General features: G+C 41.1%; 1 protein-coding gene across 1 annotated transcript in view; it reads left to right on the top strand.

Moving 5' to 3' along the window:
- Positions 1-14,571, top strand: part of LOC110500599 (phospholipid-transporting ATPase ABCA1) — a 223,800-nt gene extending 209,229 nt beyond the window's left edge. Inside the window, exons 41-42 of the mRNA XM_036956518.1 lie at positions 6,711-6,954; positions 13,352-14,571. Coding sequence (XP_036812413.1) covers positions 6,711-6,954; positions 13,352-13,477 — 370 coding nt within the window. The 3' untranslated portion in view covers positions 13,478-14,571. The remainder of the gene's footprint in view (positions 1-6,710; positions 6,955-13,351) is intronic.
- The last annotated feature ends 310 nt before the right edge of the window (positions 14,572-14,881 follow it).

Below are 14,881 nucleotides of genomic sequence, written 5' to 3'. Positions count from 1 at the left end.
TGTTGACAGCCCCTCTCTCTGCGCTCGAGAAAGGAATAGAAGCACACGGTGGTGAGATATTCTGTTGCTAAAGGTAATGTCAGCTTATTGATTATGAAAATATAAAAAATGCCCTATTACTATGCTATTCAAAATCAAATACAAATTCACTGTAATTGTAGGCTAACTCTGTAAGCCGCCCTGCACAATCAATGAACCAACAGCATCGCCTATGTTCTCTCCCAGACTCATTGATAGAAATGTTGGAGCGAAGCATTAGGTAACCAGTCCATCCAGTATGCATAAAACAGTCCACACTCAAAGGCGATGACTAGAATTTGTAGAATTTTGGAGTATAGGCTAGACCAATTACCAAGTACCAAAGAAATCTTAAATCTGTGTTTCTTTCTGCCGTGCATAATATGCGGTAGGCTATTCGGCTATGTATTGTGTAATGGCAAAATCATTATTAAAAAAAAATATTGGGCTGAGATCCCACTAATGGGATCGATATGACAACAGCCAGTGAAAGTGCAGGGCGCCAAATTCAAAACAACAGAAATCTCATAATTAAAATTCCTCAAACATAGAAGTATTTCACACCATTTTAAAGATACACTTCTTGTTAATCCCACCACAGTGTCCGATTTCAAATAGGCTTTATGGCGAAAGCACCACAAATGATTATGTTAGGTCAGAGCCAAGTCACAGAAAAACACAGCCATTTTTCCAGCCAAAGAGAGTCACAAAAATCAGAAATAGAGATAAAATGAATCACTAACCTTTGATGATCTTCATCAGATGACACTCATAGGACTTCATGTTACACAATACATGTATGTTTTGTTTGATAAAGTTCATATTTATATCAAAAAATCTCAGTATACATTGGCGCGTTATGTTCAGTAGTTCCAAAAACATGCAGTGATTTTGCAGAGAGCCACATCAATTTACAGAAATTCTCATAATAAATGTTGATGAAAATACAAGTGTTAATGCATGGAACTTTAGATACACTTCTCCTTAATGCAACCGCTGTGTCAGATTTCAAAAAAGCTTTACGGAAAAAGCAAACCATGCAATAAACTGAGTACCAAACAAGCCAAAAGATATCGGCCATACTGTGCAGTCAACAGAAGTCAGAAATAACATTATAAATATTCACTTACAGTGGGGAGAACAAGTATTTGATACACTGCCTATTTTGCAGGTTTTCCTACTTACAAAGCATGTAGAGGTCTGTAATTTTTATCATAGGTACACTTCAACTGTGAGAGACGGAATCTAAAACAAAAATCCAGAAAATCACATTGTATGATTTTTAAGTAATTAATTTGCATTTTATTGCATGACATAAGTATTTGATCACCTACCAACCAGTACAAATTCCGGCTCTCACAGACCTGTTACTTTTTCTTTAAGAATCCCTCCTGTTCTCCACTCATTACCTGTATTAACTGCACCTGTTTGAACTCGTTACCTGTTTAAAATACACCTGTCCACACACTAAATCAAACAGACTCCAACCTCTCCACAATGGCCAAGACCAGAGAGCTGTGTAAGGACATCAGGGATAGAATTGTAGACCTGCACAAGGCTGGGATGGGCTACAGGACAAAAGGCAAGCAGCTTGGTGAGAAGGCAACAACTGTTGGCGCAATTATTAGAAAATGGAAGAAGTTCAAGATGATGGTCATTCACCCTCGGTCTGGGGTTCCATGCAGGATCTCACCTCGTGGGGCATCAATGATCATGGGGAAGGTGAGGGATCAGCCCAGAACTACACGGCAGGACCTGGTCAATGACCTGAAGAGAGTTGGGACCATAGTCTCAAAGAAAACCATTAGTAACACACTACGCCGTCATGGATTAAAATCCTGCAGCGCATACAAGGTCCCCCTGCTCAAGCCAGGATGGAAGAATGGGAGAAGTTCATGTGGTCTGATTAGACCAAAAAGCTCTATTTTTGTCTCAACTCCACTGGCCGTGTTTGGAGGAAGAAGAAGGATGAGTACAACCCCAAGAACACCATCCCAACCGTGAAGCATGTAGGTGGAAACATCATTCTTTGGGGAAGCTTTTCTGCAAATGGGACAGGACGACTGCACCATATTGAGAGGAGGATGGAGGGGGCCATGTATCGCGAGATCCTGGCCAACAACCTCCTTCCCTCAGTAAGAGCATTGAAGATGGGTCGTGGCTGGGTCTTCCAGCATGACAACGATCCGAAACACACAGCCAGGCCAACTAAGGAGTGGCTCCGTAAGAAGCATCTCAAGGTCCTGGAGTGGCCTAGCCATTCTCCAGACCTGAACCCAATAGAAAATCTTTGGAGGGAGCTGAAAGTCCGTATTGCCCAGCGACAGCCCCGAAACATGAAGGATCCAGAGAAGGTCTGTATGGAGGAGTGGGCCAAAATCCCTGCTGCAGTGTGTGCAAACCTGGTCAAGAACTACAGGAAACGTATGATCTCTATAATTGCAAACAAAGGTTTCTGTACCAAATATTAAGTTCTGCTTTTCTGATGTATCAAATACTTATGTCATGCAATAAAATGCAAATTAATTACTTAAAAATCATACAATGTGATTTTCTGAAATTTTGTTTTAGATTCACAGTTGAAGTGTACCTATGATAAAAATTACAGACCTCTACATGCTTTGTAAGTGGGAATACCTGCAAAATCGGCAGTGTATCAAATACTTGTTCTCCCCACTGTACCTTTGATGATCTTCATCAGAATGCACTCCCAGGAATCCCAGTTCCACAATTAATGTTTGTTTTGTTCGATAATGTCCATGATTTAAGTCCAAATAGCTACTTTTGTTAGCGCATTTTGTAAACAAATCCAAAGTCACGAAGCGCGTTCACTAGGAGCAGACGAAATGTCAAAAAGTTCTGTTACAGTCCGTTGAAACATGTCAAATTATGTATAGAATCACTCTTTAGGATGTTTTTAACATAAATCTTCAATAATGTTCCAGAATTACTTTGTCTGTAGAAAAGCAATGGAACGCGAGATACCTCTCACGTGAACGAGCGTCTGACTCAAAGAGCCCTTATGAGCCCCTCCTATACAATAGAAGCCTCAAACAAGTTTCTAAAGACTGTTGACATCTCGTGGAAGCCTTAGGAAGTGCAACATAACCAATTTCCCACTGTATCTTCAATAGGGAATGAGTTGAAAAACGACCAACCTCAGATTTCCCACTTCCTGGTTGGATTTTTTTCTCAGGTTTTTGCCTGCCATATGAGGTCTGTTATACTCACAGACATCATTCAAACATTCTTAGAAACTTCAGAGTGTTTTCTATCCAAATATACTAATAATATGCATACAGTGCCTTGCGAAAGTATTCGGCCCCCTTGAACTTTGCGACCTTTTTCCACATTTCAGGCTTCAAACATAAAGATATAAAACTGTATTTTTTTGTGAAGAATCAACAACAAGTGGACACAATCATGAAGTGGAACGACATTTATTGGATATTTAAAACTTTTTTAACAAATCAAAAACTGAAAAATTGGGCGTGCAAAATTATTCAGCCCCTTTACTTTCAGTGCAGCAAACTCTCTCCAGAAGTTCAGTGAGGATCTCTGAATGATCCAATGTTGACCTAAATGACTAATGATGATAAATACAATCCACCTGTGTGTAATCAAGTCTCCGTATAAATGCACCTGCACTGTGAGTGTCTCAGAGGTCCGTCAAAAGCGCAGAGAGCATCATGATGAACAAGGAACACACCAGGCAGGTCCGAGATACTGTTGTGAAGAAGTTTAAAGTCGGATTTGGATACAAAAAGATTTCCCAAGCTTTAAACATCCCAAGGAGCACTGTGCAAGCGATAATATTGAAATGGAAGGAGTATCAGACCACTGCAAATCTACCAAGACCTGGCCGTCCCTCTAAACTTTCAGCTCATACAAGGAGAAGACTGATCAGAGATGCAGCCAAGAGGCCCATGATCATTCTGGATGAACTGCAGAGATCTACAGCTGAATTGGGAGACTCTGTCCATAGGACAACAATCAGTCGTATATTGCACAAATCTGGCCTTTATGGAAGAGTGGCAAGAAGAAAGCCATTTCTTAAAGATATCCATAAAAAGTGTTGTTTAAAGTGTGCCACAAGCCACCTGGGAGACACACCAAACATGTGGAAGAAGGTGCTCTGGTCAGATGAAACCAAAACTGAACTTTTTGGCAACAATGCAAAACGTTATGTTTGGCGTAAAAGCAACACAGCTGAACACACCATCCCCACTGTCAAACATTGTAGTGGCAGCATCATGGTTTGGGCCTGCTTTTCTTCAGCAGGGACAGGGAAGATGGTTAAAATTGATGGGAAGATGGATGGAGCCAAATACAGGACCATTCTGGAAGAAAACCTGATGGAGTCTGCAAAAGACCTGAGACTGGGACGGAAATTTGTCTTCCAACAAGAAATGATCCAAAACATAAAGCAAAATCTACAATGGAATGGTTCAAAAATAAACATATCCAGGTGTTAGAATGGCCAAGTCAAAGTCCAGACCTGAATCCAATCGAGAATCTGTGGAAAGAACTGAAAACTGCTGTTCACAAATGCTCTCCATCCAACCTCACTGAGCTCGAGCTGTTTTGCAAGGAGGAATGGGAAAAAAATTCAGTCTCTCGATGTGCAAAACTGATAGAGACATACCCCAAGCGACTTACAGCTGTAATCGCAGCAAAAGGTGGCGCTACAAAGTATTAACTTTTAAGGGGGCTGAATAATTTTGCACGCCCAATTTTTCAGTTTTTGATTTGTTAAAAAAGTTTTAAATATCCAATAAATGTCGTTCCACTTCATGATTGTGTCCCACTCTTGTTGACTCTTCACAAAAAAATACAGTTTTATATCTTTATGTTTGAAGCCTGAAATGTGGCAAAAGGTCTCAAAGTTCAAGGGGGCCGAATACTTTCGCAAGGCACTGTATATTAGCAACTGGGACTGAGTAGCAAGCAAAAACCTCTGGGCAACTTATTCATCCAAGCTACTCAATACTGCCCCCAGCCATAAGAAGTTAATTCCGTTTTTTGTGAGGGCTTGGGGTCAAATATGGGCGTATGGATAAGCTGTATTATGCGTATGGGTGTTTCGAATTAATCTTCACCTTAGAAATCGCTGTCCATTTTGTTGCGTTTGGATTTTAACAACATCCACAACGACCATGTTTTCCATTCAGTTTCAACCTGTTGTTAAACTTGTTTCTTCAAATTGATCATCACAGTGAAGTGAGTTTTTAAATCATTATACTGTTTTGATGAAGTGTTTGATGTGATCTTCGGTTGTTTTTCCATTGATGTCAGAGTGGTTAGAGGGACAATAGAGCCCTGAGTACCAGGCCATTAGCGAGCTGGCGATTGTTAGTGAGTTGGGTACTACCAACGCATGTCCAGAGTAGCCTATTCCAACTGTGAGGGAGCATTTAATGAGAATCGGGAAATATTTTTTATTCATGTCAGAATGCACCATGTTACTGAATTGGAAAGGGAATGAATGAGCAACGCTCAATACGAGCGAACCTCATCACGTGTGCCACAATGTCTTTGTTTGTACATTCTTAAGAGACCCCGAAATAATGAGTCAGAAAAATCTGATTTTGGATTCACAATAACCTCCAAACAACTAATTACTACTCCTACCTAATTATTTTGAGGCATTCAGTTTTTTCTATTTTTATTTTTTAGTAAACATATAAATAAATACTGGGACTGAGACATTAGACTTGGCAGAGGTATACATACCCTGAAAATATATGTCCTTAGATTGGGATCGGCTTTAAGATGGCCAAGATGGCTCATATCAAGGTGTTTCAAGTCTGATGACAGAGAAGACACTATACCCCCCAACCTCGTCCATAGCACAAGGTGTGTTCCACATATGCACAGTCTGTACAGAGTGTTACATAATGTTAATGTGATTGCTGAGATATTAAACACTTAAATAGTCCAGATATTAAACACTACCGTTGAGTCCCAAATGGCACCCTATTCCCTATACGGAACCATTTGGGACACAGATGATATTCAACTCCCCAGGTATTGCAAAGATTTGATCATTTTTACAGACCTGTGTAGGAACTGTGTGTCTGGATGCACCCCACATGTCACACCATGATCCACTACTTATAGGTACACCCAAAGCACCATGGGTAAATCTACATGCCAACTCATGGCTTTGTGCAAACTCAGGACTTAGACAGTGCTCCTAGCGTCAGCACCTTATTAACAAACACAAACAAGGGAGGGAGGGATAGATAAGGATGGGAGGAAAGGAGGTGGAAGGAAAATTCCTTCAGGAGACAAACAACTCACAAGTTTCTCGGTTGTGCCGACTCACACCGCTCTTGCCTGCTTGTGACGCACCTGCTCCTCGACTTGCAGCATGCACCGGGAGCTTTCAACCAGCTGGGGAAATTAAGATAAATTATACGTCCCCCTCCCTCGCTCACTCTCTCTTACATTCCATCCCTCTATCCCTCCTTCTTTTATCACATGTTTATGTTAACACTAGGGCACCGCCACTAGGGCACCGCCACTAGGGCGTGTGTGTGTGTGTGTGTGTGACTGTGTGTGTCTGCTTGCACATTTGCCTTTGTGCGTTGCTTGATGTGTGTACTTGTAGCTATGTGTTTGTGCCTTTGTCTGTCCATATGCTTTGATTGATGTGTATGTGTTTATTCATTAGTGTATGTTTTCTCCAGGTTTGGGGACGGCTACACTGTGATCGTGAGGGTGGGCGGCTCGCCCCCCGCTCTGGGCCCCGTGGAGGAGTTTGTTCACGAGACCTTTCCGGGTAGCATACTGAAGGAGAAGCACCACAACACTCTGCAGTACCAGCTCCCCCTCAGCAAGGGCGCTCTGGTCAGCATCTTCAGCCAGTTCACCACTCATCAGCAGAGGCTGGGTGTGGAGGACTACTCTGTCTCCCAGACCACTTTGGATCAGGTAACCCTTCATTCAGTAGTTTTTCAGTAGTTTTTCAGGTTGGATCAGGTTAACCCTTCATTCAGTAGTTTTTCTGGGTGAGGACCATAGAGATACTACAGTGTTTCTATGGTATTTTATTTAACTATGTTGTGGGGACACACAGGGCATTTTCTTCCTTCCTTGCACTAACATTGCTGAGTCAACAAATCAAGTTGTAAGGCTGGTGAGGGCAAATCTGATCCTGGAGGGCAAGAGGGTGTTTCTTTTTTTGGCACGTGTGTTAAAGCTGGGTGAACATCTGCCGGCACTCCAGGAGTGGAGTTGCCCATCCCTGTTATGGCAATGAAGGCATATATTATCTATACAACACATTTCCTTTAAGACTTGTACACTGAATGCTGTTAGTCTTGCTGTTGAATGTCAACTGCCTCACCTCACGTTTCCAATTGGATGTGTGAAGCTTGAGATCTGATGTAATCAAGCCTCTGAGAGGAGAGTGTGCCTCGCCCTCAATGATGAACATTAGCACAGCAGTGGAGAGGTCTGGGTAGACTAGAGCACCTTAAGAGGGCCCAGCAAAGGTCACCTGTCCACTCATCCTTTGGGAGAAAAGGAGGGGAAAGAAGGCCTGCCTAGATAAAAACAACCCTCAGTCTGAGAGCCTCTCGAAAGCACCTGCCAGGAGAGGAAAGAAAAAATAAAGAAAATAATGAAAGAAAGAGATAAAATAATAAAGAAAATAAAAATGAAAGAAAGAAAGAGAGAAAGAAAGAAAGAAAACAAGAGAAATGTTCGCCAATGCAGCTATGGAGCATATTTACCAGATCACAGCGTAAGTAAAAAATCACACGCAGGCTATAAGGTCATTGCACTAAAACACAAAGGGGGTAAAACAAAAAACACCTATGGGGACGGAGACCAGACAGTCACCTTTCAGCTGGTGATTTATTGAGGAGAGCTCTGACCTACAGGGTTCTATTTTCGGCTGGTGTTACGACGGCACTAGTATCAAACGCACGTTAGTTTGCAACTTCGTCATGTAAAAACTGACGCACTGGCATTTTACAGCCCTAATGCCAGGTTTTTAATTTACCTGTCTTATCAGCTCGCTGGCGCACAGATGGGCGGGTGGAAATATTTGAGGAGTGTCATTAAAAACATGATCCAAAGTGCTAATTTCAGGAAGCGCTGATGGGGATATTTAAGACCAACCAAAAGCTGATTTTAACAGTAACGCAGTTGGTTATGGAATGAATTTTGACAGCGGAAACTCAGCCTATACAGCTGTGATGCACACTGCCCATATGCGCATGGAAGAATATTTGCTAAATGTGCTTTGGGTGCCTGTATACTTTGTGTTTATAAACATAAAAAACTTTTTCCCCCCATTTAATTGTATTTGGTTAGACACCAAGCATAGCCTCCCCTCTCAATTAAGTTATATATATTTTTTCTGACCAATGCAATCGCGAAGTAGTCAAGACTGTCGATAAAGGGTTTGGCTCCTAAGACTGCTTGGAAATAAATCTTAATCACCAAAGCTTTATTAAAATATCCAGTTTGAAAGGAGTAAAACAGCTGATATACCCTTTTTATCTATGCATTGTAGGCAAGCACACATGATTTTTAGCCATGCTGGTCCTGTATTGGATATGCGTAAAACCCCCTCCATGATTTAGGCTAAGTGCCCATGCCCATCATGAAACGAGAGATGAGAACCTTTGTGAATACCGGTGAACCTCATATTTAGAGGTTATCTGTAACCTGTAAAAAATAGCTTGTTTTCCGTTTCATATTTTCAAAACCCGAGCCGAGCCCACCCTTAGGCCTGCTATATCGAAGGCTGGTTCAACAGCAATGCGTGTCTTTTTATTATTAGAATGATTCACCTTCCTGGTTTTATAGTGACAACGTCCGTGGCGTGCTTGCAATGGAACTTCTGGAGATGTGTGAATGCGATCTGTTAGATCTGATCTGTAAGATGTTTCCGATTAGGTTCATAAAACATAGGCCTATTTAGGAGCAGTATAACGGTGAGTGGACATTCTCCCTTTCTATTTATATTGGATCTTTGTCCAGCTACTGTGAAATGTTAGGATGTGCGTAAAACCCTCCATAGTCTGCGTTGTTTTAGTATTATATGACCGCAGGGAGAAATTAAGGTGCCTGTAAGTGTGACAGCCTATTTTAAAACAAGTTTTGTTTAGTTTAGAATAATTTGTTCTTTTTTTAGACCTTATCAATAATTAAGTTAATCTTGCTTATTGACAATTTTTGGCTTGTCCACGCTCAGCCATACTACAATTTACAGTAGGCCTTGCCCTTATATCATTGTGAATGCTATTGAAGCAATGCAATTACTTAGACCAATGTGGACTGCAAATGGGTTCAAATGAACGTATTTAGCAAAGATGGGTCTACATTTTGTTATTTTGTTCCTGTAAGCCATTTAACAAACTATAACAGACTAACAATGGGATTTGAGTTGATTCCATGGAAATACATAGAAGACGTAAATACAGAATTTGAAGCATCCACATATTTCGCCATGGAGCAAGTTCTGATTGGCCAGTGAGGGGCCATGCCTCGACACACCCACATCTTGTTTATTCATCAAATCCCAGCCCTTATGCACCAACTCCAGCAAGTTCCCGGATAATTGTAAAAATAACAGAAAATTGTTCTGATACATGCCTGAACCTACAGCGCTACCGCCTGCGCTAAGATTTACCATTGCTGTAGGTTTGTTAAAATAGACCCCAACATGTAAGATCTGGCTCACACTACAATTCATATTGATCCGGCACTAAGGCTGAGGAATTAATGACTTTATTGAAAGAAAGGTTCCGTGTCCGAAATGTGTCTTGCCTACAACTTACTTAAACAACCTAGTGGTCTTGTCTGAAATCTGTCTTACTTACTAAAACTACACACTAATCGTACTACATACTATTTAGAATGTACTGTTTAGTAAAAGCGAATACTATAAGCTACACATTTCAGCATACTAGTCTCATCCGACTGAGAATGTGTCATCTAATACACAGTTGTGTTGATTCCCTCCGTTCATTCATTTTGGTACAGAGCATTCCCTCAGCTGATTATCAGCTGTTGTCATGACGACTCTTCCTCAATATTGTGCAGTGAATTCTACTAGAAGAAAAGCAGAAATTAGTATAACATCCTGGCTTTTAAAGCATACAACATTTTTTGGACCGAGTTTGGGAAACCCTGATCAAATGCACATTTGCGTTGTTTTCCGCCATCTGTTCATTGTTTCTCTATAACTAAAATACACAATTAACTTGAGCACTTGACATTTTCAAAGATACAGTATCTTCCCCTTTATGGAAAACAAAGGGTTACCTAGTGTCTGAGAATGAGTAGTAAACACTGATGCAGCTTCTATGTCCCTTATACATGGAAAGCTAAGTGTCACCTCAATCTACTGTGTCACCACTTCTACTGTTCGTCCCTGAAGAAACGTTTTTTGTTTTTTTGCACCACACACTACAGAGAGCATTTCAAAGAACAACAGAACAAACTAGCATATAGCTGACGTGGACTGGGGTGGCCTGTATTTAAAACATGCATTGTGGCGCATGTGGCGCACTGGGACTCCACCGCCACGGCAGCGAGGTTAATTGAGCGCCTCTGAGTCCTTCTCCTTGCCACGCGTCGGCGGCCATCTAATAAACACCCAAATGCCATAGTTAATACCCATACCCATCTGTTATTAACTAAATGTCAGTCACAAGCGCCGGAGCGTGAAGTCTAAGTTATAATAAACTAATGCTTAGAAGATTAGAGGTGATTGGAGAAACATGTTTGTGGTGAGTACAGTGGGAGAAGAGATGTTAATACTGCATGTGGCGTATGAAATGCTAGTATTTGAAAACATTACAAGCACAGCTGCACACATCCAATGCCTTTTTGAGCAGATTGCGGGATATCAAATATATTCACTAAAGGATAAAACTATGTTGCATAGTGCAATCTCTGCTCCCATGTGGGTTATTGGTGACAACATTTTGACCACTTACGTAGCTCTGCTATATAGAATTCTCTATTGTTCAGAATGGGTGTTGGAATGCGTTCACAAACAATACATTATTTCCAACCTTGACAAATACACAGTAGTCAACCTAGAATTGTGTTCCAGTATGTGTTCTGGGTATTATATAGTTTGCGCAGAGAACATTATAGTATATTTAAGTAATACTGCCTGAAAACCCAGAAATGATTGTGTGACAACTCCCAACAAGGGCTGTTCTGAGGCCTGAAGCGAATCCAAGGCCTGTGGTTGGTGGCAACCAGTGCTTCCTCTTCTTTGGCAGAGAATGGTACGTCCCACTCACGTTGTAGCCAGATAAAATGGTACTCCGGCGTTTTCTGTTCTCCATGTTAGGCTGCCAATAACTTTTTAGTGAGCTGTCACACCGATGGCCACTCACAGCCATTATTTCCCTTGCCTCCAGGTCTGCATCGGATAACTTTTGCATTCTGAAGTTCTTTTACATGTTTTGACCAAGTCGTTAATTCTAATCATTCTATTCATTAGACGTTGCTATGCTAAACAAATCATTGGCATGTCGGTAGCTCGCAGAGATTCAAAGATGATGAGAGACAAGAACTTCATAAAATTATGATTTAATAAATATCCAATAGGCCTACATAGGCTGCACTGCGCTGAAAATGAATGAATGGAATTCCGAGTGTTTATGGTTTCCATGGTGAATTATTAGTTCCACATTCATTCTTGGGCTAGCTAGCCTGCTGGCATGGGAGAGATCCCATTTGTAAAATGAAACATTGTTGCACAGGTCATAGAGGCAGACAAGTAGGTTTAAACAACCCCAGAATGTTGCAAACCAAATAGTAGCGAGATTAAAACAATGGAGGACAATGGAATTGTGACATTAACACGTCATGGTATTTTGTTGGCCCACCACTCCCGCATATCAACCAATCAACACCCAGGATCCATACAACCCGTTTTATAAAGCGCTGTCAAACTCTGATATGGAAAGCTAAAGGCATAAATGTTTTAAGTCTCTCAGCATACTGTATTCAACCAATGGCATCTGGGGTTAAGATTCAAATAATCCCCTGATAGGTGGAATTGAAGATAGGCATGGAGAAATGCATTGATGTTGTTTTTACACTTCCTCATTCCCTCCTTAATAAGATGTAATAATGGTGAAGTTATAGAAAGAAGTTTTGTCAGCCATTCTTTTGTAAGGAAGCCTGTTGCATTTGCTAAACTTTAGTCTGTCAATCTCAAAATCCCAAAGAGCCCAGCAGTACGGTTCTTCACAGCACTAGTCCTCCTCAATTTAACAGGAAGTGTGTTTCAACGGGATCTAACGCCCAGGATCCTCCTCCATCAAAGGTATCACATACCTACCGTACCGTCTGACGTTTCTCTTGAGTCTCAAACGAAGACTTTCTAGTTCCAATTAAGATGGCCGACATTATCTGAAACCGGAACGGATCACGAAAATTGGTGGAACCTTCCCCTTTCATCTCAAATGAAACATGCCAGGCTGATTTAAAACAGAGTCCGGGCTTTATCTTTGACGCTGAAGTTAGAAGAGTGAACTTGATTCCACAAGGGATTCAGAAGATGACTGTGTTAGGAGGAAGAGCTGAGGAGGGGTGGTGGAAGTTTTTGGTTTTTGTTTTCATCGTTCCTCCTTTTGTCTGTCTTTGCTGCCCAAAGAAAATAAAAGGGCACTTGTTTTATGCCTCAAAGGTGATCGTAGGCATATTGTGTGGCATTATTTTATAGGCTGTAACTGTTGAGAAAGATGTACTTCATAGGCAGCGCCTAATGGACTAGGCGGAGAAGAATAAACATCCCCTGTAAACTGTTGTTTCACTGCAGAAACAATCTCCGCTTAAGTGGCTACACTCGTTCCCTGAGATAGCATGGCATAATATTAGTTGTGTTGATCCGAGACATGGGATTTGTTATACAATCTGGCCATCCCCCATTTCCTCTTAGGCCTATACATATAAAGTCACTTCATATCTTAAAATATATGGTGGCTTTCACAGGCCTTTTTTGCTTTATTTCGCTTTCTTCTTTTCTTCATACTTTACCGTTGTTTCCTCACCCCGTTACACAGACCAAGGTTAATAAAGAAAGTGTTGTAAATATTGTTGTGGGGGGGAGGGATCATTATCATGATGCCTTCGGTCTCGTTTCACAGTGTGTTTTGTTGAAATGTCATTAGGATGAACAGATCGGATACGTTGAATGACTTTCGGTTGAAATTCTTCAATAATTCTGAAAACCTAACCAACTTCAAACTAACTAAACTGAGACCCATTCATATGAGCAGATGTGTGTGTGCATGTGACATGCAAGGCCCTCCTGCATCTACTCTTACCACCCTGTCTTCATCCACAGGTCTTTGTCAACTTTGCCAGGTACCAACATGAGGAGGACAACCATGCTACTTATGACAACAAAGTGGACGTGTCCGGCGAAATGCCTATGAAAACTCAGAACTCACCTGTCCCAGAGAGCGCCTGAGTCCCAACGTTCACCACATATCACTGAACAGCACCTAGCGCTGTATATCTCAGGTCTAAGCTTGTAGATAGATTTAGTTTGTTTTACTTCTGCCAGTTGGCACAATAATGTTATAGTATGTTATTATGCAAATGTTAACCGTAAATAACACATATAATGCAATTGCAGAGTGAAATAAGGGCAAGTAAATGATTGGTAAGTGATTGGTCTACCTGCTTCATCAATGTATACATTTTGTCCATGAAGTTATTTTTGGGGATTTCTTAATTATGATGAAAAACAGACACACTTAATCGTGGTGTGGTGAAACACAGATTTTCCTCAGACCTTGTCATGCCAAATGACATGGCTAGGAAACAGCTCTTCCTCAAAGGTCAACACATGCTACTATGTTGCCCCTTGACATTCTCTTATGACTGTTGTTGCAATTGTTTCACTAGCTACTGATGAAACATTTAATACTTCCCAAATCGCACCCTATTCCCTATATAGTGCACTACCTTCTTTTTTTTTACCAGATCCCTATCAGTCTTCCAGGGCCATACTGTGGATATTTTCATATTATCCTCTCCTTCATTCCAAAATTAGAATGGCGTGCCCCACTTCGCAAAATATGCATTGAGTGCGAGACAGAGTCGAGAGCCTTACACTGTGTACTTGCAGGATAAAGTGTGCCTTCAATATAGCCTATCCTCTGTCTCAGGATCTCTCTGTAGAGCTGTAAAGATATATTTGTTCGCATTTGTACTGTTTACGTTTGATAAAACCCATGTAGATCTGCGTATAATGCAACTATGTTGGGAGAAAATGCAGGTAGATATTTTTTAACAATGGTGAAACCACACCAAGCACTTTGTCAGTTTGCCTGCATTACTTTTGCAGGTGCACTTAGCACTTTCTACCTAAAGCGAATAACTTCTCTGTATGTGTGTGTTTCCCTCATGAGCACTAGGGTTCACTTTGAGAGCTCAATGTAATTTGTATGCCGTTCAATGTCCCCCCACATTACTATCTTGTTCATTGCAAAGAATAAGAAATCCTATTTGTACTGAATATTGCTTTGTGCCAGAACAGATTATTAAACATTTGCACAAATTGTCATGCGACTAGGAGTAGAATTTGTAACTCCTTTAACTTGATATGCTCCGGGATTCATTAGGCCGTGTTCAAAAGTCGATTTGAGCTATGTGGCAGCCACTTTCAATATCTCACTCTGCTGCTTCAATAAGTGCACCGTTCTTTCCTTCTTTGTTGTCACCCTCCCCTTCGTTCTTTTAGAAGCCTTCAATTGTAGTCTATCTTTGTTGTCACTCGCGTGTGCAGCACTTCAGCTTTGACATAGAACTCTGCAAATTGTATGACGTTCGGTCATTTATTTACAGCCAACTGAACAGTGGTGGACCA

Source organism: Oncorhynchus mykiss, chromosome 21, assembly GCF_013265735.2.
Source record: "Oncorhynchus mykiss isolate Arlee chromosome 21, USDA_OmykA_1.1, whole genome shotgun sequence".
Lineage (NCBI taxonomy): Eukaryota > Metazoa > Chordata > Actinopteri > Salmoniformes > Salmonidae > Oncorhynchus > Oncorhynchus mykiss.
Note: the sequence above shows the minus strand (reverse complement) of the source record. Positions and strands in the feature narration are given on the sequence as shown.